The following is a 26666-nucleotide window of genomic DNA, read 5'->3' on the forward strand; positions in this document are numbered from 1 at the left end:
GATGCCTGCTTGATTACCTTCAAGCCTTTAAGACCCCAGACGCTATACTTTTTAATAGCCGGGCACCATCAGCTTTTTTCGCCACATTTGCTTATGTACCCATTTGTCTTCAGTGATTCATTTGTTTTTCTAACTCTAGATCTTTGCGCATCATTATGATATTTTACTTGGTCTTCTCAAGCTGCCCATTGAAATTTTCTGTTCAGCTCTTTGAGCTCACCATTTCTCCCATTTGCCTTAGCTGCTCTACAATCAAGGACCGGTGTCAGGGTCTCTTCTGACATCCACTTTGATCTTTCCTTTCTTTGGTAGCTTTTTCACGACGTCTTGCTTTCTTCATGGATGATGTTCTCGACGTCCCCCAACAGCGCTTCTGTCATTAGAACTCTCATCACAGCGCTTCTGTCAATAGTCTTCAGTGTGTCTAGTCTGTTCTTGAGGTGTTCTCGAAATCCAGGTGAGATAGACTCTCGGTGAGATTTTGGCTTTCATGACCTTGTTTTAATTCTTTTCAGCTTGAACCCGAACTTACTTACATATAAGCAAATGATGGTCCGTGCTACAGTCAGCCCCTGACCTGGTTATAGCTGTCAACACTGAGCTTCTCCGTCATCCCGTCCACAGATGTAATCAGTCAACTTCTGTGTGTTCCATCTGGAGGAGTCCATGTGTATAGTCATCTTTTGGGTTGTTGAAAAAAAGATCTCTGCAATGAACAAGTAGTTGGTTTTGCACAATTCTGCCTTGTGATTTCCAGCTTCATTTGTATCACCAAGACCCTCTTTTCCAATTACTGTTCCTTCCTCTGTTTCCAACTTTTGCATCCCAATCACTGACAATTATCAGTGCATCTTAATCGCATGTTTGATCAGTTTCAGACTGAAGACATTGTTAGACTTTACTTTCTTCATCACTACCCTTAGTGGTTGGTCCATAAATCTGAATAATAGTTGTACAGATTGGATTTCCTTGTGTATAGATATAATCCTATCACAGACAGCATTGTAATCCATCGATCTTTTTTTTTAATTCATCGATCTTAAAAATGTCCTTTTTGATGATGAATGTGATGCCATTCCTCCTGAATCTCGTCATTGCTGGCGTAGTCAACCAGATGATTTGCTGCTTCAGCATGGCCAATACCAGTCCGTTTCAGCTCACTGCCCAGAATACTATTTTTATGCATTCCATTTCATTTGTTACAACTTCCAGTTTTCCTAGATTCATACCTCATACACTCCAAGTTCCAATTATTAATTGATGCTTGCAGCTGTTTCTTCTCATATAGAGTCTAGTGCCTCATCAGCACACGAAGGTCCCAAAGGCTATAACTCCCACCGGCTTTCCTCCATCCACATCGTTAGCATGGGCTCGAGGAAGGCGGCTCTTCCTCGTGTTTTGAGTGTTGTCTTCTGACCTGAGGGGCTCATCTGCTGGCACTGCCTCTGACAATGGTCTGCTTCCGTTCATGAGATCTTCAGAATCTGACAACGTTTCGATGCCATCCATAAGGTTTTCGGTGACTGAGTCCTCTGAAGCAGAGAGCCGATTCCTCTGCATAGTCTGTTCGTAGGAAACTCGGCTGAAAGCTGCTCACTTGGGTATTTGAAATACCAGGGACATAGCTTTCAGCATCCCAGCCACACACAAGCCACCACCACAGGAGACATTGACAGCCAAGTGGTGACACCCCATTTCATTTCCTCAGCCTTGCCTGGCTTCATTGGACCAAGAGACATACCAGAGTGGGGCTGGGTAGAGTAGAGTTCGCTGTTTTTCCCTCAGCCCCAAGCCAGGTCTTACCTCCAAACAGATCCCAGATGCAGTTCGCTCTGTGGCCCTCTGAGTGCCCTAGCGCCTGGCTATCTTGCACTAACCCTGCCCTTGCTTCCTTAGCCCAGCCTAGCAGACCTGGAGGCTCTGGACTGTGGACACCCCACCTTCACCCCCTCATACATCTCCCTGGATTCTCCCCTTTGTTTAGTGAAGCCTGCTTCTGTTCCCTGGGGAGGCTCTGCCTCCTCCCCTGCTGCCCCAGGCCTGTGACTGGGAGCCAGTCCTACACCTCCTGTTCCCAAAGCCTCTCGGAACCTCCCCTCCTCTCCAGACTTTCCTTGGCCCTTTTTTAGCAACTCGCTCTCATCCGCCCATTCACTGAAAAGAATCATCAATCTCCCTGAAGCTCAGGTAACCAGTCTCTCCCACCTCCCCAAGAGGTCCCATAAGCCGCTTCTGGTTGAGCACCTTCCAAATAGCAGGATGGGGTTGGACTGACCATAGATGCTCCCCACAGTTCTGTGAGCTAGTGAGGCTGTCCTTGGGCAGTCGAGAAGACTCATGGAGTGGAGGGCAGGCATCGCTGGGCTGTGGGGTGAAGGAACAAGAGACAGACAGCCGAGCTGGGGAGTAAAACGGTGCCCTTCTCTCTGCCCAGCTCGCTGGAGATGACCTGCTATGACAGCGACGATGCCAACCCTCGCAGCGTCTCCAGCCTCTCCAACCGCTCCTCACCGCTCTCCTGGCGCTACGGCCAGTCCAGCCCGCGGCTGCAGGCGGGCGATGCACCGTCCGTGGGTGGCAGCTGCCGCTCGGAGGGGACGCCTGCCTGGTACATGCACGGGGAGCGGGCGCAGTACTCCCACACCATGCCCATGCGCAGCCCCAGCAAGCTCAGCCACATCTCCCGCCTGGAGCTGGTCGAGTCTCTGGACTCGGATGAGGTGGACCTCAAGTCCGGCTACATGAGCGACAGCGACCTCATGGGCAAGACCATGACGGAAGTGGACGACATCACCACCGGGTAAGGGCGGGGCTGTCGGGGTGGGGTCCGGGAACAAGTGGAGCGGAACACAGGACTGAGCTGTGGTTCCCTGGCCGTGCCCAAGGGAGCCCTGGTTCTGTGTCCGCCCCTGGATTCTGATACGATTTAGTCCAGACTGGAGTGGCTGGGGCCTAAATCGCAAGCAATGATTGGTCAATGAAGGCACCTCCCTCCTTGGTTTCTGTGGCCCCACCCTCCTCCTGGTCCTTTGACCTAGAAACCCTAACCTATGAGTCAATACCCATATAGGACAGAGTCGAACTCTGTGAGTTTCCAAGACCGGAACTGTTCACGGGAGTAGAGAGCCCTAACTTTCTCCTAGACTGGCAACCTGTTTTCGCCCCAGCACTTGTGCTAACTTAGCTCTGGGGACTGTGGGCAACCTAATCGGCTTCCTCCTTTATCAAAAGAAGGTGATAATAAGACCGCCTCCGTCCACCTCAAGGGCTTGCTGAAAAGAGAAAATGAAATCATGGGAGTGAAGTGCTGGCCAGACAGAGACGGCAGTCCGAAACGCCCCTTCCTGCGCTGGGGGTCCCAGCCCTCTTGGCTCAGCTCTAGGCTTCTTTCCCTGCAGACCTTCTGCCAGGAATTAGATGTCAGGCTCGCCTCCAGTCTACTTAACCGTCCCTCCTGCGCATTCCCCTCAGGACCCTCGGCTCCTCTGCCTGTAATTGTCGGGGTCACCTGTGGAGGTGACTGGGCAGTGAGGGAGTCAGTAGGAAAAAAACAAGGTACTGAGAGACTCGGGGAGCTCTGGGCCAACTGTCCAAGTCCTGAGACCAAAGAACCACAGCAGTGGTTCTGGAAGCTTCTCAGGGGCATTCCTCTGCTGACTGCCACCTCCACTCTTCCTTGGTTTGCTGAGAACTGACCACCCCCCACAAAGAGATGGCAAAGACAGCAACAATATCCCCTTCCCCACCTTCCCCTCTCAGGGACTTACTATCTTATTCCCAGGGACCAGCTCTCCCTAATAAAAATCTCAGCACTTCAGAATGGAAAGTAGCCCTCCGCAGAGAAGTCTGAGTGCCAAGCCCCGGGCCATTCACTGGTCCCCACCCATGAGGATAAACTTGGAGGGATCGGGTCAGGGCCTGTTCCAGCTGATGAGGCGGCTCCGCAGCAAAACAACTGACTCATGAATGGACTGTTTACTGCCTGTGAAATCCCAGGGGCCAGCCCAGCCTCACGCTCGGTTCTTGGAGCTGGGACCAGAGAGGTCAACCAGCATATGGCCTTAAGCTCTTCCCAAGGCCAGAGGCCTATGGTGGGCTAGAAGGAGAGCCGAGGAAACTGATGGGTGGAGCCCTACCCTGCCTCTGCTTTCCACCACCTCTGCCCTAGGAAGCTCTTTCTCTGAGGACGTATCAGGCCCTGCCCTCAGAGCTTGCAGTCAGATAGGCAGAGAGAAGCTCGACCAGGGGTGGGGGGTGGGGGTGAAAGGCCCAGAAAGGCCCCCAGTTGTTGGAAGGGCCTCAGAGAACTCTCGGGCTGAGGAATATGACAGAGCACTTGTTTAGGGAGCTTCCTGACTGGTGGAGAGAGCCCTTCACACACAGGCTCAAAAAATTCCCCACATGTTAGAAGGCACAGGGCTTCTAACCTCTTGGAGAGATCCCAGTCTGAGGGCGATGGCAAGGCTTTGGGCACATACTAGCTGTATGAGCTTGGGCAAGGCAACCTTTCTATACTTCAGTGTGTCTGCCGGCTAAATGTAAGTTATGTTAGACCTCATCTCATGAGTGGAATGTCAGTGTGAGGATTAAAGTTAAGTGCTTAGAATAATGCCTGGCTCGTTGTAACTGCTCAGTAATGTTGGTTGGTAGTATTATAATTGCTATTATTCCTCTGGAATGCCTATCCGCAGGAGGTAAGGGGCCTGGCACCCACTGATGACCCCAGGTTGCTAGCAGGATTGACTCAGAAGTTGCATAAATAAGACACGGAGGGAAAGACAGACCCAGGAGCAGCTGAGCCATCTGGACACATACATGTTGTGGTGCAGGGCCTGGAGCGCTTTGGGGAAAGCACCCCCAGCCCTTTCTCTAGTGCCTTTCCTCCAGAATCAACCCTCACAGCAGCGTCCACTGTGGCCGGGAGTAAGAAGAGCATGCACGCCCCCTGTCCACACACCCACCGACTGTAGGCCCCAGGAGCCTGGAGTTCGAATAGGAACTATCCAGCACGTTAACCACCAGACCACGTGGAGTGTCCTGTAAATGATGCTGCTGCAGGTTTTCCAGGGGATTTACCAGATAATCTTACAAGCATTTTTTGTTTGTTTGTTAACTTTATGGTTGGGCTTCCATTGGCAGTGGTAACGCTGAAACACTTTTTGTTTGAAGGTTTCTCTGGCATTCACTTCTTGTCCAGGACTGGAAAACCACCCGGTTCTGGGGAGATTCCATTTATAGTCAGCAGTCATGTTAAGAGGAGCAACCGCTTTGTGTGTGTGTGTGTGTGTGTGTGTGTGTGTGTGTGAGAGAGAGAGAGAGAGAGAGATTAGAAATGGGGCACCCCTCGATTCCGGCACACCTTTGTGTAGCCTTCTCTTGGTCATCTCATCTCCGTGTGGTTTCCCCACACATTTTGTCATTTAGAGATGGCCTGTTCCCCAAAACAAACAAACGAACGGTTTTCCTCTACCTAACACAGGGCCCTTTCCTCTCAGGGTGGCCAGCAACACTTCACCCACACGGCAATGGCCCACCCACCTGGCCAGCCTCTGCCCATCGTGCACTTTGCTGCTGCCCAAGAGCTCTTTGCACAACCCCCAGAGAAAGTAAGCTGCCACCAGCTTCCTCTTTCCCGGCCGGGCCACCCGCTCTCCGAGTGAGCTGGCCAAGATGCCGTGCGCCTCGGACTCTCCATGTTCCCAGATGCTCCCCTTGGGGCTTCTTCCGAGACTGCTCTTCAGTCTCAAGCCAGTTAACACTCAGCCCCTCTCCTGGGTTGCCCATGGGTGTCTGCTTAAACCTGCTGCGGTGGCGTCATAGCCACCCAGGGCAGGACTGACCCCACTGGGCGTCCAAGGCTGTGCTCTCTACGGCAGTAGACGACCGCATCGTGCTCTTGAGAAGTGGCTGGGGGGTTCGAGCTGTCGACCTTTCGGTGAACAGCCCTAACCACTGTGCTATCAGGGCCGGGAGAGAGCAGATTTTCGATCTGCAGCTCATCAAATGAGAGAGATAAGGGGGGAGTCAGCTACTGCTGCCCAAATGCCCGTACACGTGTGAGTGTGTATATGGATACGTGTGCATAAAACGGTGTGCTTTAAAAAGTAGTCATCACAGACGTAGACCAAAGCGATTCCGTGTCAGCGGTGACATCACAGAGTGTCTAATGGGGCCCTTCCCAGTCCTAACACATCATTAGTGTGAAGAGCTTTGTGAACGTGCAGATCCCAGACACTGTCCCAGCCCGACCAGTGCAGGCTTCTGGTATCCCAGAAGGCTTATTTTTCTGAAGCTCCCTGGTGCTGCTGTGCCCCTCCGTCCGGCCATCTAGCACAAGGATCTCGATCGATGGCCGCTTTCCGTTTGGCCTTGCTCAGGCCCAGTGATGGAGCACTTACTCCATTCCAAAGATGGTTCACTCAGCAGGTAGCTTCTAAGTCTTCGGCAGCAATCTGTGTCTCTGTAACTTGTCTGACATTCCACTTCCATCACCCTGGCCGACTAGACTAACTCTAGTCTTCATCCACCTCCGGGCGTGTGGGTGGTAGTGCAGGGAGTCTCTTCTCCAGCCCCGCCCCTTCCAAGTGCCGCTACAGCTGAGTTCAGCGCTTCGTTGCAAATGGGCTGGTTTCCAGGTCCTTCGGGACTCTGGTCACCCTCCTCTGGAAGGACTCAACTTGTCAGTGGTCCTCTTAGGATTTGGCACCCAGACCGATCGCCCGCCTGATGCTGGAGTTGGCCCTGTCCCCAGGTGACAGGCAAATCGTGACAGTGCAGACAACCTCAAGTGGGCTGTTGACTCTCTTCAGTGACAGCTTGGGGCGTTCTTACTTCTTGAAGAGAGAAAAGGAATTTGTGTTTCTAAAAATAGGGAGGTCTGGAACTTCAGTGTGGAGATAAGTCCCACAGGCTCTCATCCCATCCTGGGCATGCAGCACTGGAGCTGGGAGAGGGGGAGGGGCGGGACAGCGAGCAGAGGTCAGTGAGTGCTGGGTATGGGACCACGTGTCCACAGGACTCTCCTCCCCTTCCCTCCTCAGGGTGTACCTCTTGATGTCCCCATTTCTCTCCATGTACATGGGTGGCCTGTCTGAGCTCAGGGACACAGGAGTAGACAGGAGCATCCAGGCTGGCCAGCAGCAGTTCTGCCATTTGACCCAACCCCAGGGATGTCATTTGCATGGCCAAGATTGTGAGGTCAGCAGGCCCGACAGAACTGTGATCCAGAGGACCTGTGGTGAGATCTGCCCACCGACCTTAGAATCCGCAGGCCCCCATCTTCAAAGCACCCGAGAGCGTGTGTGAGGGACCATCCCCCCATGCCTGGGTGCTGTGGCCTGTGTCTCCTTAGGTGGCTCCCTGCTCTGTTGGGGGTGGGACAGAGGGGCTGGCTGTTTCCGCCCTCTCCACTCCCTCCGCAGCCTGCCTTCTTGAACTATGCTCGCTCGGAGCTCAGGAACAGATGGGATTTGTTTCCTCCTTGGCTCTTTAGTGTCCTGACATTGAAAAATGTCAAATAAAATAAACTACAGGCCCCCGTCTTCTCCTACTCTGGCTCTGAGCTCCCAGAATCTGTGAGCTCAAGACTTAAACACTTCCCAGCCTCTGCCCGCTGTCTTCTGAAAAGGAGCCTCCTTCGCTGCTCTCCGGCTCAGCTGGTGTCCGACCGTGAGACCCCAGGTTGCCCAGCCCAGCCACCCTCAGGGACCCGCGCCTTCTTGCAGTGGTGTTAGGTTTGCACAAGGAGAAGAGAGCCCTAGTGGGTTTGAATGGGCAGGGAGGACCCTTGTCCTACTTCTTACCCTGTGGTCTTTAATTTCCTGTTCTCTGGACAGCCCACCCAGTGGGCAGCTGGCCCTGGGCTGGCTTATGCCCATGAAACATAGAGACTGTGGCTGAGGGTGGTAGAGGACCTCCTTGGGAGGACCTGGCCTTCATGCACGGGAAGGAGTGTCTGCCCTTTAAGGGCTTCAGCTCTAAATGGGAAGTAGAGTGCCTGCTGGGTCCCCAGCCCCAGAGGCGACGTGATGTGTGGTCCAAATACATGAGAGCTATTGTCACCTTGAAATGAAACCAGCATTCATTTGGGTGAAGGGAAGATAGTAACCCACCGAGAGAGAAGAAGAAATCAGAGTGGCATGTAGAGTAAGCTTTGGGGAGATGTGATGAGTAGTCTAAACTATGGAATAGAAAACCGATGATCTGAACCGCACTGCCATCGATTCAACGCCGACCCGTAGCCAACCCTCTAGGACAGGCTAGAACTGCCCCTGGGGGTTTCCGAGACTGAAACGCTTTACAGGAGCAGGCAGCCTCATCTTTCTCCTGTGGAGTGGCTGGTGGTTTCCAACTGCTGACCTGGGGATTAGCAGCCCAGCATGTAACTCATTGTGACACCAGGGCTCCTCTGAAATGTAAACCCCCTCCTAATTCTCTCTCTCTCTCTCTCTCTCTCTCTCTCACACACACACACACACACACACACACACAAGTTAAAACCAAACCCGTTGCCATCGAGTTGATTCTGAGTCAGGGCAAGCAGGTGCTGCAGAGAAGACCTGAGCTCCCCTGGGTTCTCTCTGCTGTGGTCACCCATGAGTTGACATTCCCTGGCGCACCTAGCAACAGCCATTTCTTTAGGTGCAGATTGCCAGGCCTCTCTTCCACGGTGCCACGGGGTGGGTAGGAGCCACCAACCCTTGGTTCATAGCCAAGGGTAAGCCATTTGTGCCACCCAAGGACCTGGCCTTTTTGAGGACACCATCTCATAATGACAGCGTTGACCTGCTGTGAATGGAGGTGAATGGAGTGATTCACCTCCATAGTCTTGCCTGCTCCTGCTGTGTGGTGCACGCCGGGAGTGCTGGGCCAATCAAGGGCTCTGGAGTTCGATCCTCGGCGTCTCTCTAGCTGGCTGTGTGGCACAGAGCAAGCTGTCTCACTTCTCTTACGTCTTCATTAGTAAAAAGCCGATCAGTTCTCTTTGGGGCAGCAAGGGGGAAAGAACATGTAACTGGTTTTTGAAAAGTATCACAAGCTATTGATTTGAAATAACATTATTCTCATCTCACTCGACGGGCTGTTCCTTGAACAGATGGTCTGTGTGGGTGCTAGAATATCAAACGAGATTTCTGAGACTTGGTCGATGAGGACATTGAGTTTGCTCTTGATTCCTGTTTCTTGAAACGGGCTTGCTTTCCCTTTTTAACACCACTTTGATGACCTTAGTCTTACGGTGTCCAGTTCAAGAAATAAACCTTACACAAATAAAGAAAATTCACTGCCATCGAGTTGATCCTGTCTCATGGTGACCCTATAGGACAGAGTAAAGCTGCCCCTGAAGGTTTTCAAGACTGTCACTACGGGAGTAGAAAGCCTCACCTTGCTCTCAAGGGGTTGCTGGTGGACTTGAACTGCTGACCGTGCGGTTTGCAGCCCAATGCATAATCACAATGCCACCGCAGCATCCTTGCTTGTAATAAGTACTCAGTAAGTGCTACCTGTGATTAGCCTGATGGCAGACATTACAAGGTGATGGGGCCACAGCTGTCACACGGGCATTCTAAATGATAACACGCTGTTTGAGAACATGATAGCCTTCGCGTACATGATAGCCCGGCAGTGAGGTTTCCGGTCTTCTCTGGGAGGGTGACAAGCTACGTTGTTCTTCAAGGGAAGTGGATTCCTCCTGACCCATTTATGTCTCTTCATGCAGTGCCCCCATAAGACAAATGGGGCTCTGGACAATGGGTAATATAGCTGTGCATCACAGCTCAGCTAATTACACACAAGCCCAGGCTCCTGTCGTGACCCGCCCGCACTCAGATGCATGTTGATTACGTGCGGAGAGCATCTGGGACTCCTCCCTGTCTTAGGCCAGGCGCCCCAGATAAGGACTTGCGTGACCATGAATGGTTTCTTTGGGAGCAAAGGACGGAGGCCCTGCAGCAGGGAAGAAGGGGGCCTCCTAAGGGCTAGGGAAGCTCCATTGCAAAACCAGAATGGTCTCATTTTCAGTCTCCACGGCCCCCAGGAAGCACTGATGGGGAGGGGCTGTGAATTAGCCAAGGGAAGAAGCTCGCACAAGAGAGGCTCTTGGGCAGGCTGCTGCTGGAAGCAATGGGGCTGAACCCCCGAGAGCTTCTAGGAGATTTCTTGGAATACACTTCAGAGGCTTGACCATTGATCCTCTGGTTCCCAGGCATGGCTGGGTGCAGGTGACTGCTAGGGACCAGGGAATCCTGGCCTTTCTGGCCTGTTCCTCCTAGGTGGAGAGGACACACACACACCCCCACCCACTGCCCGCTGCAGAAGCTCTCTCTTGGCATGGGCAGGACAGTGACTACAGAGCGGGCTCAGGTGAGGTGCTCAAACTCAAAACCAGGCTCTTGGCCATCGAGTTGATGCCGACTCATAGCGACCCTATGAGGTGGAACTGCCCCTTTGGGTTTCTGAAACTGTCGCTCTTTACGGGAGTAGGAGCCCATCTTTCTCCTTTAGAGCACTGGTGGTTTCCACAGTGAGTGGCCCCAGTGCCTTCAGAGCCCCTGCGCAGGACACAGACAGCGTCAGTTATACAGAAGGGAGATGAGAAGGGAGAAAGAGAGAGAGAGAGAGAAGGCTTGGAGAGAGTGGATGGGAGGGGGCAGCTGGAGAGGGAGTCCCTGGCTCTGAAGACAGCCCTTCATTTTGGGGACGAAAGAGTGGGGTAGGGGCTTGTGGGTCTCCATGGGGTTCATCTGTATCTCATTGTCTTTGCAAACTCCACTGGGATGGAAGCAGGTGGTATTAAGCCAGGTATTCCAGAGGGGCTGCTAGATGTGTGCTGGTCGCTATGGCAACCACTGCCAACTCAGGCCCCTCCTCTGGCATGTCCTAGTAACCTAAAATCCACCCGCTGGCTTTCACTGAGTGTGAAGATGGGATTGACGAGCAGGGTGGCGAGGGGGTGGAGGAAGCTGTTCAGCTGGGCTTGCTTCTCCTCACCAGCTCTCTGCCCACCTGTCTGCCCATTCACAGGCCACTCTGCTTGTATCGCCAACTCCTCCTCCTCCCCACAAGCCTTCTGCTCTGTAATAAGTCAGCTGGCCTTGGATGGTGCCCGGAAATCCCATACAATCTAACACTACAGGAAGAACACGGGTCTAGGAGCCCGACAGGATGGGGTGTGGGTCCCAGTTCTGGGGTTTGGGGAAAGCTGTCGATCCATTCGGAGTGGGCCTGGTAATATGGGAACGGTAATGTCAGCCGAGAATGGCAGACTGTAGGATGCACTAGGCAGGAGTCCCTGGCTAGCACCCAGGGTCAAGCTCTGGACAAACTGATGGTTCGAATCTACCCACGTACCTCAAAAGGGAGGCCTGATGACCAGCTGCCGACAGGGTACTGCTTTGAAAACTGAATGGAGCAGTTCCCCTCTGCACACAGGGGCTTTCCGAGAGCTGGCATCGTCTTGACCGTGCACTTGGAGTGTAGTATGTGCGCAGGAAGGGTTAGCGGGACACCTCGCCTCTCCTGATCGGCTCCTAGAAAACCAAAGCTAGAGGTCCTCCAGTCCTCTGAAGGATGGAGCCTTCCTGCCTGGGTGGTGACGCCCGCAGCCCACGCATCCTTGCCAGTGCCCCTCCCCCAGGAAGCCTGCCTAATCCACCCTGTCCTGAGTGGACTGTGGGCCATCCTGGATGTCAAGTGCATCACTTGTCCTGTGAAAGCCTGTACATTTGTGATTCTATAGCAGTGGCACACAGACCGCTTTGGCCTGCTTTGTATCTTCTTGAATCTAGATGACACTGTGAATTAGGCATCCTTCCTCCCAGTGTTCAAGAGAGAAAATTGGACCTCCTCTCTCCAGCTCACTCGCCAGGACCTCAGAGCTTAAGGTAGCAGCCCCAGCCTTATGGTTCCCGCCCTGTGATCTTATAGGTCCAAGCATCACCTTGCTGTGCACGCCACAAAGCTTTCTCCGCCTTGTGCAGTCCGGGTGCCCCCTCAGCCTGGGGGCATTTAGGGGTCAGGGGCAGCTGGAGCAGGAGCTTCCCAAGGACAGAGACGGTCTTCTCTCTCTCTCTCTTTCTCCTCCAAGCACCTAGCTGTGTGAGTTCTCAGACCATGCTGGTGACTGACCAATGACTCCTTGTTAGAGACCTCCCCACCCCCTTGCTAGAATGCCCCCAAGTGATCTCTTCATCCTCTAGGATGAGATCTAGCTTTGGAGAGCCACAGAGTGGCCACAGCCAGGCACGCTGGCCAAGGACAGAGGGGGTACCCAAGCCTCTCTGAATACAAGTCCTTGTTTCTCTCAAGCTCAAAGGCTAAACTGTCCCAGGATGTTCCCAAGGGACCAGCTCTGGCCTCTGGGCTCTCAGATGTCTCTGGCCAGGCAGCAAAAGACCATTCAGTGCCGCTGAAGAAAGGCCAGCGGGCTAGGCAGAGCCTAGCTGTGCTCAGGGCACCTCAGGGAGGAGCAGGACTGCATGGCCCTGCCTATCTGTTGACTAAAGGACTCCTGGTGGACCTATGGACGGGCAGTAGGTTGCTCACGATATGTCGACCGCTCCAACCCATCAGCCTTAGAATCTCAGAAACCTTACATGGAGCGGTTGTGTGTGGGAATGGGCGCAGTGGCGGTGGGCTTCGTTTTTTGGCTGATATAGCGGTAAAGAATGTTGACAATACCATGGACCACCAGAAGAATGAAAAGAAATCCGTGTAGGAAGAAGCATAGCCTTCGTCTCAAGTCCTGCGAACGTGTTAGCAGGAGGGACAGGCCCTAGAGAAGGGCATCGTGCTCAGTGAAGTCGAGGGTCTGCAAAAAGGAAGAGGCCCTCAGGTGGAGGGTTGACACCGTGGCTGCAGCAAGGGGCTCCAGCGCAGCACTCGCTGCGAGGGTAGCCGGCACAGGGCGGCTCTCCTTCTGTTGGTCACAAGGTCGCTGTGAGTCAGTCAGCCAACACCTGACACTCGCATGCAGCATAGGTGTCGACAGGAATGGGACAAGCAGAGACAGATGCCTCCGGGTCTAGATTCGAAAACCAGTCAGAGAGGAGTCAGGCTCAAAGAGACAGATGCAACTACTCGGTGACAGAGCAGCATCCACTGAGCAGGCACGACAGGGACACGGAGAGAGGAAGCAGAGGAAGCAGACTCGAGGTACGCGCTGTAGGTGCACAGTCCGTGTGTCCGTGGTGCACTCACCAACGATGGGGCGAGAGACAGATGGACGCAGTGGGAGGCCCAGCCGGGCATGTGCAGGAGGGGTGGCTGGACACAAAGGGGCTGTGTGCACACAGGGTCGATGGGCAGAGGGCGCACGTCTGGCTGGTGTGCAGGGGCGTGCAGAAGCCAGCTAGCCAGGACGTGACTGAGAGGTGATGGACCGTGGCCTGCTGTTCATCAGGCCCCCGGCTAACTAGAAGCTCCTGCCCGCCTCTTCTAGAGTGGCCGAGCGGAGCGAGCATTTCTCGCACCCAGTCTCCCTGTTCCCCTGCACCAGCGAGAATCAAAAGGGGCGACCATGTGGCCTGTCCCTACTCTCTTGCGGGTCCCGCCAGCCTGAGAGACAGGGCCCGGTCTCTGACCCAGTGCCTGCTGTCTTTCCCTGATTGCACACACTATTCCAGCCCCCTCCCTGACCTTTCCCCTCATTGGTCACCGTTCTTAATCTCGGCCCTCTTGACGTCTAATGTCTGGCTTCTGTCTTGGCCCCTGTCAGTCTGATGACAAGAGACAGTTCAGGAATGACGGTATCTGCACATACTTGACCATGTGGGCAGATGTGGTGGGACTTAAGTGGTTGGGGTTCCCAGGACTGCTGAGCTCCTACTGAGTATTAAACTGAGTATTATTAGAAGGTGAGGGACAGAGCTTATCCTTGGACTGTCCCTGCAAGCCAATGCAGCGAGGCCCCAGACACAGCTGCCTGCCCTGTGGCCATTTTCCCCAGATGACCTGATTCCCGGGTTTGGCCAGACCTCCAGACCAAAGAGCATCCCACAGGAGGATCCCACGAAGAATCCTACCCTTCCCAGCTCTGAGCAGGTGCCCTGAAGACCAGGAGACAGCGGCTGTACAGTCTCATCTGTCTCTTGCCCCTCGGGTTAGTTCCCTGCTCTTGGAAGTGAGCGTGTCAAAATAGATAGAACATTCTGGAGTCTAGCCGAACGTTCTGGCTGGCCTGGATTTAATTCTCCATCTGCCACTTCCTATCTGTGTGACCTTGGATAAGTTCCTTCGTGTCTGTGAGCTTCAGCCTCGTTATGAAAAAGGACAGATAATCACAGTGTCCCACCTCATGATGCTCATTCATGTATTCAGTTAATATTTCAGAGGGTCTCTTACAGAGTAGATCGTCAGGATACGTAAGAAGAAAAGGAGTTATCCTTCTTACCATACGCTTATATACAAGAAAAGGCTGAGTGCTGCTATCGGTCGTAAAACCAAAAACCAATACAATTCTTCTTAATATGATTGAACTGCTGAATTGTATGATATGTGATTTAGATGCCAATAAAACGGTGTCAAAACAAGCGAGCCCACTGCCACTGAGTCGATTCCGACTCACCACACCCCGTACGACAGTGAGCTGCCCTGTGGGTTTCCAAGACTGGCTCTGTATGAGAAAGACTCGCGACAAATCGAAGCTGGGTCTGAGCGGAGCGCAGTGACGGGGGAGTCTAGTATTGGAGGACAGTAGTCCGGAAAGGCTTCTCTCGTAAGCTGTGCAGACAGTGAGGCCTCTCCAGGCCATCAGAGCATGTGCAAAGGCCCTGAGGCAAGAATGGGCCAGCATGGCTGAGGGCCAGCACAGAGGAGAAGAGCCATCAGAAGTAATGTCTGGTGTCAGCTAGACTCCTGAGAGCCTGAGACTGGGGGGCCTTGTGCACCCTGGGGACGCTGCTGGCTTCTCAGCAGGAGGTGAAGCCATTGCAGGGCTGCAGACGCAACCTGGGGTGTCTGAAGGGCGCCAGTCTGGCCACTGTGCGGAGATGAGACCACGGGGAGGCGTGAGGTCAGTAAGGAGCCTGCTACGATGATCTAGGCACAGCCTATCCCCCAGCCTCCTTTCCAGCCTCCCCTGTCCCCTGTCCTCAGACTCACACAGAGACGCGGAGGTTGGCCTGGTGGGAGGAGGCCATTAAGCTCAACGACCGAGGCCTTGGTGGCTCCGGAGTGGAATGATGGCCTCAGCCGGAGAGGGATTCCGTTTTCAGCCAGTGCACCCCGGGGCGCAGCCACTTCCCGTCTGTCCGTGGGGCACACGGTTCCTCCAGAGCTCAGTGGGTTACAGCAGATCTTCTGGACTAAGACGAGCCAGGACGAAAGAAAGGCCTGGTGCTGTGTCTCTGAGAACCAGCCAGTGGGAACCATACAGGACACAGTGGCCCCGGGTTGCAGCCTATGGGAGGGACAGTGAATGACGCTGCCCTGAGGTGGCAGCCAGCAGCGTTGTGATGGTCGCATACTGTGTACGGTCTCGCGGGGGCTCTCCCTCACTGCTGCTCCATGCCGCCACTGTGGGGGTGGTGGGAAAAGCAGGCCTCCAAGAGGTTGTATAAATATTTGCTGAGCAGTAGCACAGCTGGGAGTCGGACCCTCCCTCCAGCTGGCTCATTTGCCACGCCAGAGAAGGCTCAGCTGGGGTAAGGGCCAAGCTTTGAAACACTCCGTGCCGTGCATCCACCAGCCCCAGTGCCCCCCCCCCTGAAAACTTGAAATATGTCTGAACCCCAGGCAGGAACTGACAAGAACAGGTGGCATCGAGTCATGGGAAAAAACGCTCACCGAGGACTGGGGAGCCCTGCTTCTCAGTCCCTTGTCCTCAGCCCTATGTTCCTTCTCTGGGGAGATGAAGGACCTGGGATCTCCGGGATCCTTTCTGAGGGAGACTTCCTGGAGCCTGACCACACGAACCGGGCCTGTTCCAGACTCCTTGGTACCCCCTGCAGGAAGGGCTGGGGGTCAGTGGGGAAAGGCAGCAGCCTCGCTGGGTCGGGAGAGGAGGGATGCTCACCTGGGTCAAACACCAGGCATACTTTTCTTTTCCCTTTTTACTGTGAGTTGGGTCAAGGGTTAGGGAGCCAGGCATCAGTCTTACATTCTGTAACTCATACCCGTTCTGGGGTTTAATATCTCAAGGCAAGTAGGCTGGTAGCTGCCTAACCTTAGATCCCTAGGGCAGGGCCAAATCGCTCTTGGATGTGAAGGTGTTCTGGAAACTAGGCCTGATGAGCTTCCCAAGACACTCCATCCTTCTCCCACAGAGCGGCGTGTGAGTTTGAAACACCCACCTTTCCATCAGTAGCCCAACACCTGACCCACAGCGCCAGCAGGTCCTGCTTTCGCCCACAAGGGGGGTTCTCTTGTCAGGTGCTCTTCCCACTGCAGAATTGGACCACCTCATCCCTGCCGGGAAGGAGGAGAGATGACTCCTTCCTGGCAGGGTAGACAGTCATCCTCCTGCCTCCGGTCTCATTCCCAAGGCTGACTGGGGTGTGGTCGGGCCCCACACAGGTGCCATGGGAACCCAGAAATTGCTAGGCAGGTGACACAGGGACTCAGACCACATGGAACCACCTGGCCTGTCTTTGTCTTCTGTTCCTGCCTCATTTACAGACTCCGTCCGCCTCCGAGACTCGTCTCGTATCGGGACACTCGGAACCTCGCAGGCACAGTCTCTGGGCATCTGCTAAATGCCCGGGCCAGAGCCAACCTGCTGGGTGAGATTAGTCAACCAACAAATGGGCAAATGCTTCTGAAAGTTAGTGGAGAAATGGCATGAAGGGAGTCATTTAAGTTTTCCACAAAGCTTTCAGAACCCCTTTGCCCTGTCTGAGTCCACTACTATAAAAAGTTGAGAGAAGATTTATAGAAAGAATCTTTTTCCCCCTCAACAGTTTTATCAGCATATAATTAATTCACTGATCGTACAATTCAGTGGATCAATCACATCAAGACTTGTGCCATCATCACCACAAGAAGAATCTTTTTTTTTTAAAGGTTCCCAGGGTCAGTACGGAAAGGGAGGGTAAATCACTAACTAGAGCAGCAGTTCTCAACCGGTGGGTCGTGACCCCTTTGGAGGTCGAATGACCCTTTCACAGGGGTTGTCCGGTTCATAACAGTAGCAAAATGACAGTTATGAAGTAGCAACAAAAATAATCTTATGGTTGGGGGTCACCACAACAGGAGGAACTGTATGAAAGGGTCACAGCATGAGGAAGGTGGAGAACCACTGCACGAGAGCATACATAGGTTCTCAAACTTATCCACCCCTTAAAAAAAAAAAATTTTACTCGGCACACCCCTGGCAAGTACAAATATTTGTCCTATAACCCATCATCCAGGACAAAGTGCAGGGGTTTGTTTCTGCTCCCCCAACTCTGCTCTGGTCGACTCTATGGCTGGGAGTTTAGGTTTGGGATCGTCCCAGCACCGCTGCCCCCCACGCCCACCCCAGGGGTGTTACGATCCACAGTGGGAGACCTTGAACTGGACGCTAGAATGTAAGCCCGTATCATGTCGGGCACAGGGCAAAGCCATGTAGGCAGTCACGACACGACATGACATGGCTCAGAAAGGGACCCTGGGAGGGACACAGGTGTTAAAGGTCCCTGGGAGGGACACAGGTATTAAAGGCCACTGAGTCTTATCCTGTCCCCCCAACAGCCTGCAACCACTGTCAGGACAATGATCTACTAGGAGTACCTCCATAGCCCCGCTCCGCGCAGACAGAGCAGGGGTAGGGGATGGGGTGTTCCCAAGAGCCCTTGGAGCTGTGGGGTGGGTGGGAGGGATCTGGCCGAGGGAGCACTTGAGAAGCACCAGCGTCCAGGCTCGGCCCTCTGCTCCGGTGTTTTCGGCCTTCCAGGGCCTCAGTTTGCCCCTGGAAACGAGCTCTCGTGCAGGTGTGCGAGTGAGACAGGCAGATGGGAGCATGGCCCCCAGCGCTCCGTGAAGAGGCAGCACAGAGGAGGCTCTCTGAGACAGAGACGCCTTTTTCCTCACCCCATCCTTGGCTGCCCTCGTGCTGGACCAGGGCCTGACTCCCGGCCAGCTCCCTTTCAGCAGGTGCCACCCCCCTACACCGTGTGTGCCTCGGCTGTCCTCACCCGCCTCTGCTGTAGACGAAGGCCATGCTGCCTGGGACCCTGCCCCCCACACCCGAGTCAGGCCCCTGGGATGGGTGAGGGCAGGGGCCTCCTCAGTGCAGGAGCCGTGCTTGCTGACAGCCTGCTTTCAGTGCTGCTGTCCACTTGCTCAAAGTGCTTGGGGAAAAAACGTACTCATTTGCACACTGTTTGTTTAAGTAGCCAAGTTTGCAGGACCCTGCAGCTCCCCCTGTAAAGAAACCCACCCTTGCCTTCACCAAGCAGGAGGGCAGACACTACCCAAGAAGGAGGGTCATGTAGAGGGAAACTTCAGATCCTAGCCAGCTCTGGCAGCTCAGAAACCAGCCTGAGGAGGAGAGGGTTTAGAGATGATCTAGCCCAGAACCCTCCTATTGGGGACCCCCGAAGCTGAGAGCCCCTCTCCTGAGCAGAGCCGCCAGCTATCATTTGTTCTATTGATTATTACTCACCCCAAGATTTTCCATTTATTCTCATATCTTACAATTATTCTGTCTTAGTCACCAGGTGCTGCTGTTATAAGAAACACTACAAGTGGGTGGTTTAGTAAACAGAAATGCTAGATGCCAGGATCTCCAGCGCGGAGGGTCCTTGCGTCTTCTCAGCTTCTGTGCCAGGTGTCATGGCGGTCTTCGTGGGGCCTGGCATTCCTTTCCTTGCCCTGGGCTCCATCTACTCTTTGTAGCCCTCAAAAGTATTTGTCTTAAAACCCACCCTCCACAGACATGGCCTCATGTAGCACAGCAAAGAAGGCCCTATTCCCAAATGGGATTATACGAAAAAACTCGCTGCCATCAAATCCATGCCGACTCCGAGTGACCCTATAGGACAGGGTAGAACTGCCCCTGTGGGTTCCCGAGACTGTGACTGTTGACGAGAGGCAGCTGGTGGGTTCAAACTGTGGACCTTTGTGTGGGCAGCCCAACACATAACCGCTAAGCCATCAGAGCTCCTCATGGTATTATAGCCACAGACATTTAACAAACCAACCATCCCATACCCATTCCCTTGGAGTGGATTCTGATAGAGACCCTGTAGGGCAGAGTAGAACTGCCTCCTAGGGTCCCCCAGGTTGTAAATCTTTCAAATCTGTGGGGAAACGGATGGCCACACCTATTCCTTAGGCAGCTACTGGCTGGCTGGCTTGAACCACCTATTTTTTTGGTTAGCAGCTAAGCACTTTAGCCATGTGTCACCAAGTCTCCTTCCATGGGTGTAGCCCCAACCCAACCCGCTGCCACTGAGTTGATTCCCATTTGTAGCGACCCCGGAGGACAAAGTAGAACTGCCCCCATCCGTCCTTTCCAAAGCTGGCCTCTTGACAGTAGCCATCAGCCATAGCTTTCCTTCGAGGAGCTGCTGGTGTGTTCGAACTGATGACCTTCCAGTTTGCACCTGAGCACTTTAACCATTGTTCCACTTGGGCTCTTCTACAGGTATGGGTGTTAGAGTTGACAGCACCTAATTCTGAAGAACACAATTCATAACAGGATGGTTCCCAGCCCACCTGGGAGGAAGACAGTGGGTGAGTGGGAGGGGACAGAGACGATGCAGGTCCCCCAGCCCTTCCCTGTGCCTGGCCTCTTGCAGGCCTCAGACACCCCCTGACCCCCGGCTCTGTTCCCAAAACTACAAAGGAGCACACCTACTGAAAACCACAACTTGATCTGGAGTAAAACACCCCTTGTTAGCAGGGCCGGCTTACCCAAGAAGCAAGGTGAGCAAGGGCTTATTTGTGCTCACTTACTAATCCGAGTGGGCAGATTCATGTGGGCTTACCTCACTTCCTGGGCAACTTCATCCCTGTCCGGGGTTGCAAATTCAAAAAAAAGGCTTTGATTCTGCAGGAAGGGCCAGTGGGCTTAGAGCAGAGACAGATGCCAGCCATGCCTAGGAACAGAATCTTTATTGTGGTGGAAAACTATGAAATCCTTCCCGCTAGTAAGTAAGCATAAGGAAGCCTGTGCTTACCTTATTTATTGGGTAATCCATCACTGCCTGCTGGTGACATTCCTCTAGCAGAGACAAAGTCATTTCACTCAGCGTCCCATGCTAGCTGAGGCTAAAGAGAATCCCTTCTGGAGAGCTACAATAAGCTGTTCCCCAGATGACCGGGCCAGCTCCCACACAGCTGCCTGAACAGACTCACACCTAAGCACTGGTCATGCTAACCCTGCTGGGGGCAGGCGGGGAGGCTGGAAAGCTAGGGGAGGTTACCAGAAAAAAGATCCAGGACACGGTTTGGTTGGGGCATACCACCCAGGGCAGAGACAGAGACCATAAGAGAGAGAGAGAAACTGCCCTTCTTGTTTTTTTCTCAGAGCCACTCTGCTCACACCGGGTCCTGGTGCCTCTTTCTTAACTCTTACCATCCAAACCACTCAGGCATACCAGGGCCCTTCAGAACGTCTGTGGGAAACGGATGGAACAGGTCCTGGGTTTCCCCCACACTTCTGGTATCTAAGGTATGGCAGGTAGGGCACATGCCCTGGGCACCACTTGAAGGGCATGGGAGTAGACGAACAGCAGTGGAAAGGTGACTTGGAGCACAGAGACCAGTGTTCATCACGAGAAAACAAGGAAGGCGTGGTTGTAATTTTAACGTAGTGTGTATGTGTGAAGTGAAAGATTAGTGAGCTTGACGGGCAAGTTGGCTGATAAGGTACATACTCTAAGAGGTGGTTGTCAGCTGTTTGGACAGGGACTTGCCATAGGCACCCTTCTCTGTGGATACACCTTTGTGCTCAGACAGTAAGGGGAGTAACACTCTCTGGGCCTCCCATGCTAGCGGGGAGCCTGGGGAACAGGAGCTAGGATCATTGAGCTTTCCACTCTCCTTTGATTTCAAAGTATATTTGGGAACACTTGGCCCTGATACCTACCTTCAGAAACAAAGCCCACCACCAACCCCTCATCCAGACCTTCTGCCCCACTTAACAGCTGCCTTACTTTTCTGCAGCTGCAGCCCCAGGTCATTGGCACTGGACCCAGCAGCCTTGAGCTGAAGTAGCCTTCAAGGAGAGAGGCCGTTCAGTTCCTAGGCCTCAGCTCCATCCGGCCCACCCCAAGGGAGCCAGCTGGCATTTTCAAGGACCGCGTGGCTCTCCTTCACCATGTGTGAAAGCCAGGACTGGAAAACTGAAGGGAATGAGGTGACAGGCCTAGCAGAAGGCCACCTGCGGCCGGCATCTCTGTGGGTGGCCTGGTTACATCTAGCTACCCAAACACCAAAACCAAAGGCCAGTTTGGACTTTGCTGCTCTGGGATTCGCCCTCATCTGAGTTCAGTACTCTGAGAGGCTTTTAAAATAAATCCTGTGGCTCTTGTTTTACAAATATAATCTGCCCCTTTCTAAAACAATCTTCCCAGTTTGCCCCGTTCACGGTGGAGTGAGACTCCACCATCTCTCAGCCTTCTGGGAGCAAAGGGTGAGGACTGGGAGAAGCCAAGGGGTAAGGAGCGCCCCCACCCCCCCTACTCTTGTCAGCTGACTCCTTTCTCTTTGAGACAAGAGTTACCTTACTGGGAAGAGCCTGAGGGCAGAGGACCCCAAGGGAGGAGATGCAACAGGCCCCCCCTTTTTTTTTACATTTTCAGCACAAATTTAGAATTGTCCTCCTTTTTAAAAAAGTTTTTCAAATTTATTGAAAATGTATTGACATCTAATTGACATATACAACTTAATAGTTCATATTAAAAATTGTACAGTCATCATCACAATCAATTTTAGAACTTTTAAAAAATCTTTATTGGTGGCACATAATCCACACATCATACATTTAAATGATTCCGTCACGTCAGGAGGAGTGGTACAGTCATATTACCACAATCAACTTTAGAACATTTTCATCTTTTTTGAACTCCTCATTATTAGCTCCCCACTTGCCCCCAACCTCCCCTGCCAAACCCCAAGAAACCATTAAACCAGTTCCTGTCTCAATAGATTTACCTATCCTGGATTTCATATACAGAAAAACATAACCCACCCCCAAAACTAACAACACTAAAAAAATAAACAGAAAAGCCCCAACTAAAAAGAAAGTAGAAAAGATAGACATGAGAACACACTTAAAATGGGGTCAAAGGGAGATCAAATTACCTTTGTTTTTTTAACCCTACACTAAAAACTCCATATCTTGGGATCCTTTTCTTCCTAATCAATTGACAGAATCTCTTAATGCACCCCAAGGAGCCCTGTTGGGGCTGTGAGTTAGATGCTGGGCTGCTAACTGGAAGGTCAGTAGTTCAAACCCACTAGCCTCTCCAAGGGAGACAAATGAGGCTATCTACTCTGGTAAAGATGTACAGTTTTGGAAACCCTGTATAGCATGGCACCCAAACAGAAACCACTCGATGGCAGTGGGTGGGCTTGGTGGCCCACAGACTTTTGTACAATGTAACCTGCCCCTGGGCCCCCCCAGTCAGGGAGGGGCCAAGTGTATAGCTCTTTCCTAACCTGTGGTCTCCTGGATGCTGGGGAAATGCCAACCCCCCTGCTCCCCCCCCCCCCCAGGTCTTTGGGCGCCCCTCCAGCCTATATATCTCCCTATGTAGAATGAATGGTCCCAGAGCCAACCGCTGGCCCAAATCGCATGCTCTGGTTTTGACTCATTTTAAAAAGCCCTGCAAGGGGCCAGGAAGAGGCTGGATGGAAATCCTGTTTGGGAAGGTTTCAGCGCAGGACCCCACAGGGTGCACATCTGTTCCCAGCCCCTTTTGCCAGTGTTGCATGGTCAGCAGTTGGCACCCCAGGGGTTAACTCCGGAGCAAACCAGGTGGATGGAGACCCCCTTCCTTCATCTACACCTTCCGGCCTCTGAGGCCACCAGAACCGCGGAGGCTGCGGTGGCTCTTTGTCTACCTGCTCTGGGCGTTAAAGAGCCCGCTCGCAGCCTGCGTCGCCGGGGCTCGGGACAGAAGTCAGCGGCGGGGAAATGGGGCGCTGTCGCTTTAAATACAGCTGGAGCGGTTAAGTACGAGCCCGGGAGGTGGGGAGGAAAAGGAGCGCCTGGCCGGCGAGGGCTTGCTTCCTGGCCCTTGCGTCCCCAGCGGTTCACATCTTTTTCGGATCCCCGCCGAGTGCTGAGCAAGGGGAGTCCCGGGGGCCCTTGGGTGCCCGCCGGTGAATGGCCGCCTGCGCCTCGGGGGAAGATGCTTCATCTGCCCCTGCCCAGGTCGGGAAGGACCGTGCATTTCCCCGGCAGGTAAGCACTCACTCCCAGCCCTACCCGTCCAGCCAGACCACTTGAAGGGTCGGGTTTGTAGCCCCCCTCGACCAGCCCCACCCCCAGCCTCTCCGCTCGGCTGCTGCAGCCTTGGGCAGTGGGTGTGGGGGTCTTGGCTGCCTAACCATTTCTGACAGGGAGGTGTGCGCCTTCCAGCTCCTGACCCCGCCGCGCTGTGTAGGCATTTGGGGTTGGGCAGGCGGTGGAAAGAATGGAGCTCCAACTCCCCGGGGATCAGGACTAAACGGAGACAATAGCACAAGTTAACTGAACTTAGTGGGTGGTTGCTGCTGCAGACATACGCGCTGGGTGAGGCAGAAGCTCTTGGAGACCCGGGGTCCTCTCGGGCCAAGAGGGCAAAGGGAGGAGGGGCTGCATCCCCTGCCCTGCTCAGGGTCTGTTTTTCCTAAGGGGACACTCGGGCTCAGCTCCTGGGGTCAAAAGGAGCTGTTGAGTGGTGGAAGGGTGAGACCTGGGGAAGGTGTTAATTTGGAGGGAACCCTGGCACTCTACCTGGGGAAGGGGTGAGAGAGCCTGGAGCTCTAGTGATTTGGGGGAGAAACACCGTGGGGACAGCAGGTCCTGCCTCAAAGGGAAGTGAATGCGGCTGCAGCCAGCCCTGGGACACTTTGCAAGGAGGGTCAGGAAACTCCAGCAGCCTGAGAAAGAAGGCTGGTGCTTTCTGTTTGGTTTCGTTCTGGGAGCTTCCCACCCCACCCCAATAGGCCTAGCCTCCCAAGTGCCCTGTGTGATTGAAGGGGGTTCGAGGGTGGGGAGCTAGGTGGGAGACGGGCCGTTGGTGCTATGACCTCAAGCTTCCTCAAAGCCCTCTCTGCCCCAGATCCCAGACTTGCTCCTGTCGCCCTGTGACTCCTTTCCGGGGGCTTGACTGGAACTGTGGACACAGAGGCCTAGCTGGGATGAGAACAGAAGCCAGGCAAGGCTTGGGCTCCTCTGCAGGCCGGCAGGCCCAGGAACCGCTGAGAAGTCCTTTGGATAGCCCTGGCCCTCCTCCACAGCAGGAGAGCTTCCTGCTGTCCCTCTGGAATGTGTGTTGGGCCCACCTTGCTTAGATGGTTGATGGGGGTGGATGTTTCCACACAGAGCATAGAGCCATCTGGGGGTCCCTGACGATTAATAAGATTGATACCTCCATCGGGAGAGATCCCACACAGGAGTCTGTACCACCAATGCACTGGGCCCTGGAGAAAGTTGAAGGAAGGGCCCTTCATATTCATTCAACCTCCTCCCTTACCTCACTGCTGCCACCCAATCTAGAAACTACTTCAGAGCCACAGACAGGCTGTGCCCAATAAAAGTTGTTGCTGTAATGGCCACCACACTGAGATTTGTCATGCTCCCACTCTGCCTTTGCCTCGCCCACCCCCTGCAACGTCCGAAGATCCGCTAAGTGACACCAGCCCCCTTTCTTGGAGCCCACCTTTCCCCACAGCCCCCTCTTACATGGCCATTGCCCTGTGCTCCCTGTGGGTGCTTTTAAATTGGTATCCCTTCACCCCACCCCCTCTCTCCACTGTATTCAACCCCAGGGGAGCCTGTTTTGGCAGTAAACCCAGTGCCCTACCCCGGGCTACAGCTGTTGACTACGCACCCAGCTCCTTACCAGAAACCACATTCTGGACAGGTGTGCCAGGGCGGGGGAACACGCTGCTCACATTGTACCTACCCAGCCAGCCTGCTGGGGTGGGGCTGAGCGGGGCCTGCTGTTTCCTTTCACTCAGGCCCAAGGCTTTCAGGCCAGTAGTTGTTAGTAGGCAAGGGGGTGGGGGTGGTGTTGTAAAGTGGAGGTCAACCCTTGAATTGCCAGAGTTCAGATATAAAACTTAACTAGCCTGGCTCTACTCCGTGGAGGGGGAGCTTCCCCCAAGTTTTTGCTATAGGCACAATGCAGACCCATCCCTGTAAGTGCTGTTTGGCTGCCCACCCCCCCACCCCCCTGCAGGGATCAAAGAGATACCCTCCCTACAGACCCAGGTTCCCCTTATACTCCAGCAGGGCCACACTGGGAGGGTGTGAGGGCATTAGGGAGAGTGGCTTAATTGGCCAGCTTTGGATGAGTAGAGCTGTGATCAGCCCAGCCCAGCCCAGCCCCTTCCCTCCAGCTGCCTGGGCAGGATCCTCACGCCGCATGGAGAGTTGTCTCCATACGCACTATGCTTGCCTCAGAGACTCCTCTCTCCTCCTGCCCCAGCAAACACTTCTCCTTCCATGTCTTGCAAGTCGAATGCCTGGACCTGAGGGGCTCTACCATCCAGCACTCCCCAAGCTAAAGTCCAGGGAGCAGTGGCAAACAGGCCCTGCCTGGAGTGGCTGCCTCCCTCACACAGAGAGACTCCCAGGGGCAGAGGGGTGTCAGCCTGGCACCCGCTCAGGCACCCAAGGGCAGATGCTCACCGTAGTGTAGCCGAGCCAATGAGAGCCGCCTCATTGGAGAGTTTTACAGAGAAGCACCCAGCAAACCACACTTGTTGCCTCCCCTCTTCATCATAGCACCCTGCCCTGTGCATGGGTGGCATGGGAGAGGAGATCCCTGAGCAGGGGGCTTCGCCAACTGTGTCAGGGCTCTCAAATCCAAGCTATGCACAGTGCTTTATAAACGCTTCTCATTTTATTCCCACCACCGTCAGATGAGCGTAGTATCATCCCATTTCACAGCTGAACAGGCTCAGGTGCGGGGAAGGCAAGTCTACGGGCCTGAGGCCACAGTTGCGGAACCTGTCTTCACACCTAAATCGGTGGGACTCTAAAGCCAGTCCCCGTAACCACAGCGCTCTGAGGAGACCGTTTTCATCAACACCAATCCAGACCCCGAGAACACTCATGCTGAAGGTGTACTTGAATTAAGTTGAAGGCCCCCTGAGCCCTCAGCCAAAGTCTGGAGTTGGCCTGGAACCCTCCTGGGATGGCAGGAAAACTGGCCGACTTGACCTGGGACTCGGGCACCGTTGCTCATTCTCTTTGTGACTTACGAAGGTGACGCCGCCTCTAGCTCCTGTTTTCCCTTCTGCACACTCCTGCCCAACACCTCCCCCTCACCAGCCTGATGCCAGCACTCCCCCAGCTGCGAGCTTGCACGAGTGATGTTTAGTCAGTTCGTCTCTAGCGTCAGGGTCCTCTTGTGAGTTCCTCAGATGGCTGTTCGCCTTGGTGCCCTCTCCTCCCTTTGTAGCAGGTCCCTTGACCCCTAATGAACATGCTGATCCATTTGCATGGAAGACACAGGGCCCCAGCTCTGAACACATCTTCAGTTGTTCGGCAGTTCTGAATTGGCCCTCATCAGATTTCCACTCTGTTC

At 53.9% G+C, this 26666-nt stretch overlaps 1 protein-coding gene across 5 annotated transcripts in view; it reads left to right on the top strand.

The window, feature by feature from the left end:
- Positions 1-26666, top strand: part of NAV1 (neuron navigator 1) — a 197695-nt gene that overhangs the window by 93017 nt on the left and 78012 nt on the right. For all 5 annotated transcript variants that reach the window (XM_004699797.2, XM_045298118.1, XM_045298119.1 and 2 more), the window contains one exon: positions 2435-2800. In XM_004699797.2, the coding sequence (XP_004699854.2) occupies positions 2435-2800 (366 nt within the window). The remainder of the gene's footprint in view (positions 1-2434; positions 2801-26666) is intronic.

The sequence above is a fragment of the Echinops telfairi genome, unplaced genomic scaffold (genome assembly GCF_000313985.2).
Source record: "Echinops telfairi isolate 266 unplaced genomic scaffold, ASM31398v2 ScPeMD7_7424;HRSCAF=8462, whole genome shotgun sequence".
In the NCBI taxonomy this organism is placed as follows: domain Eukaryota; kingdom Metazoa; phylum Chordata; class Mammalia; order Afrosoricida; family Tenrecidae; genus Echinops; species Echinops telfairi.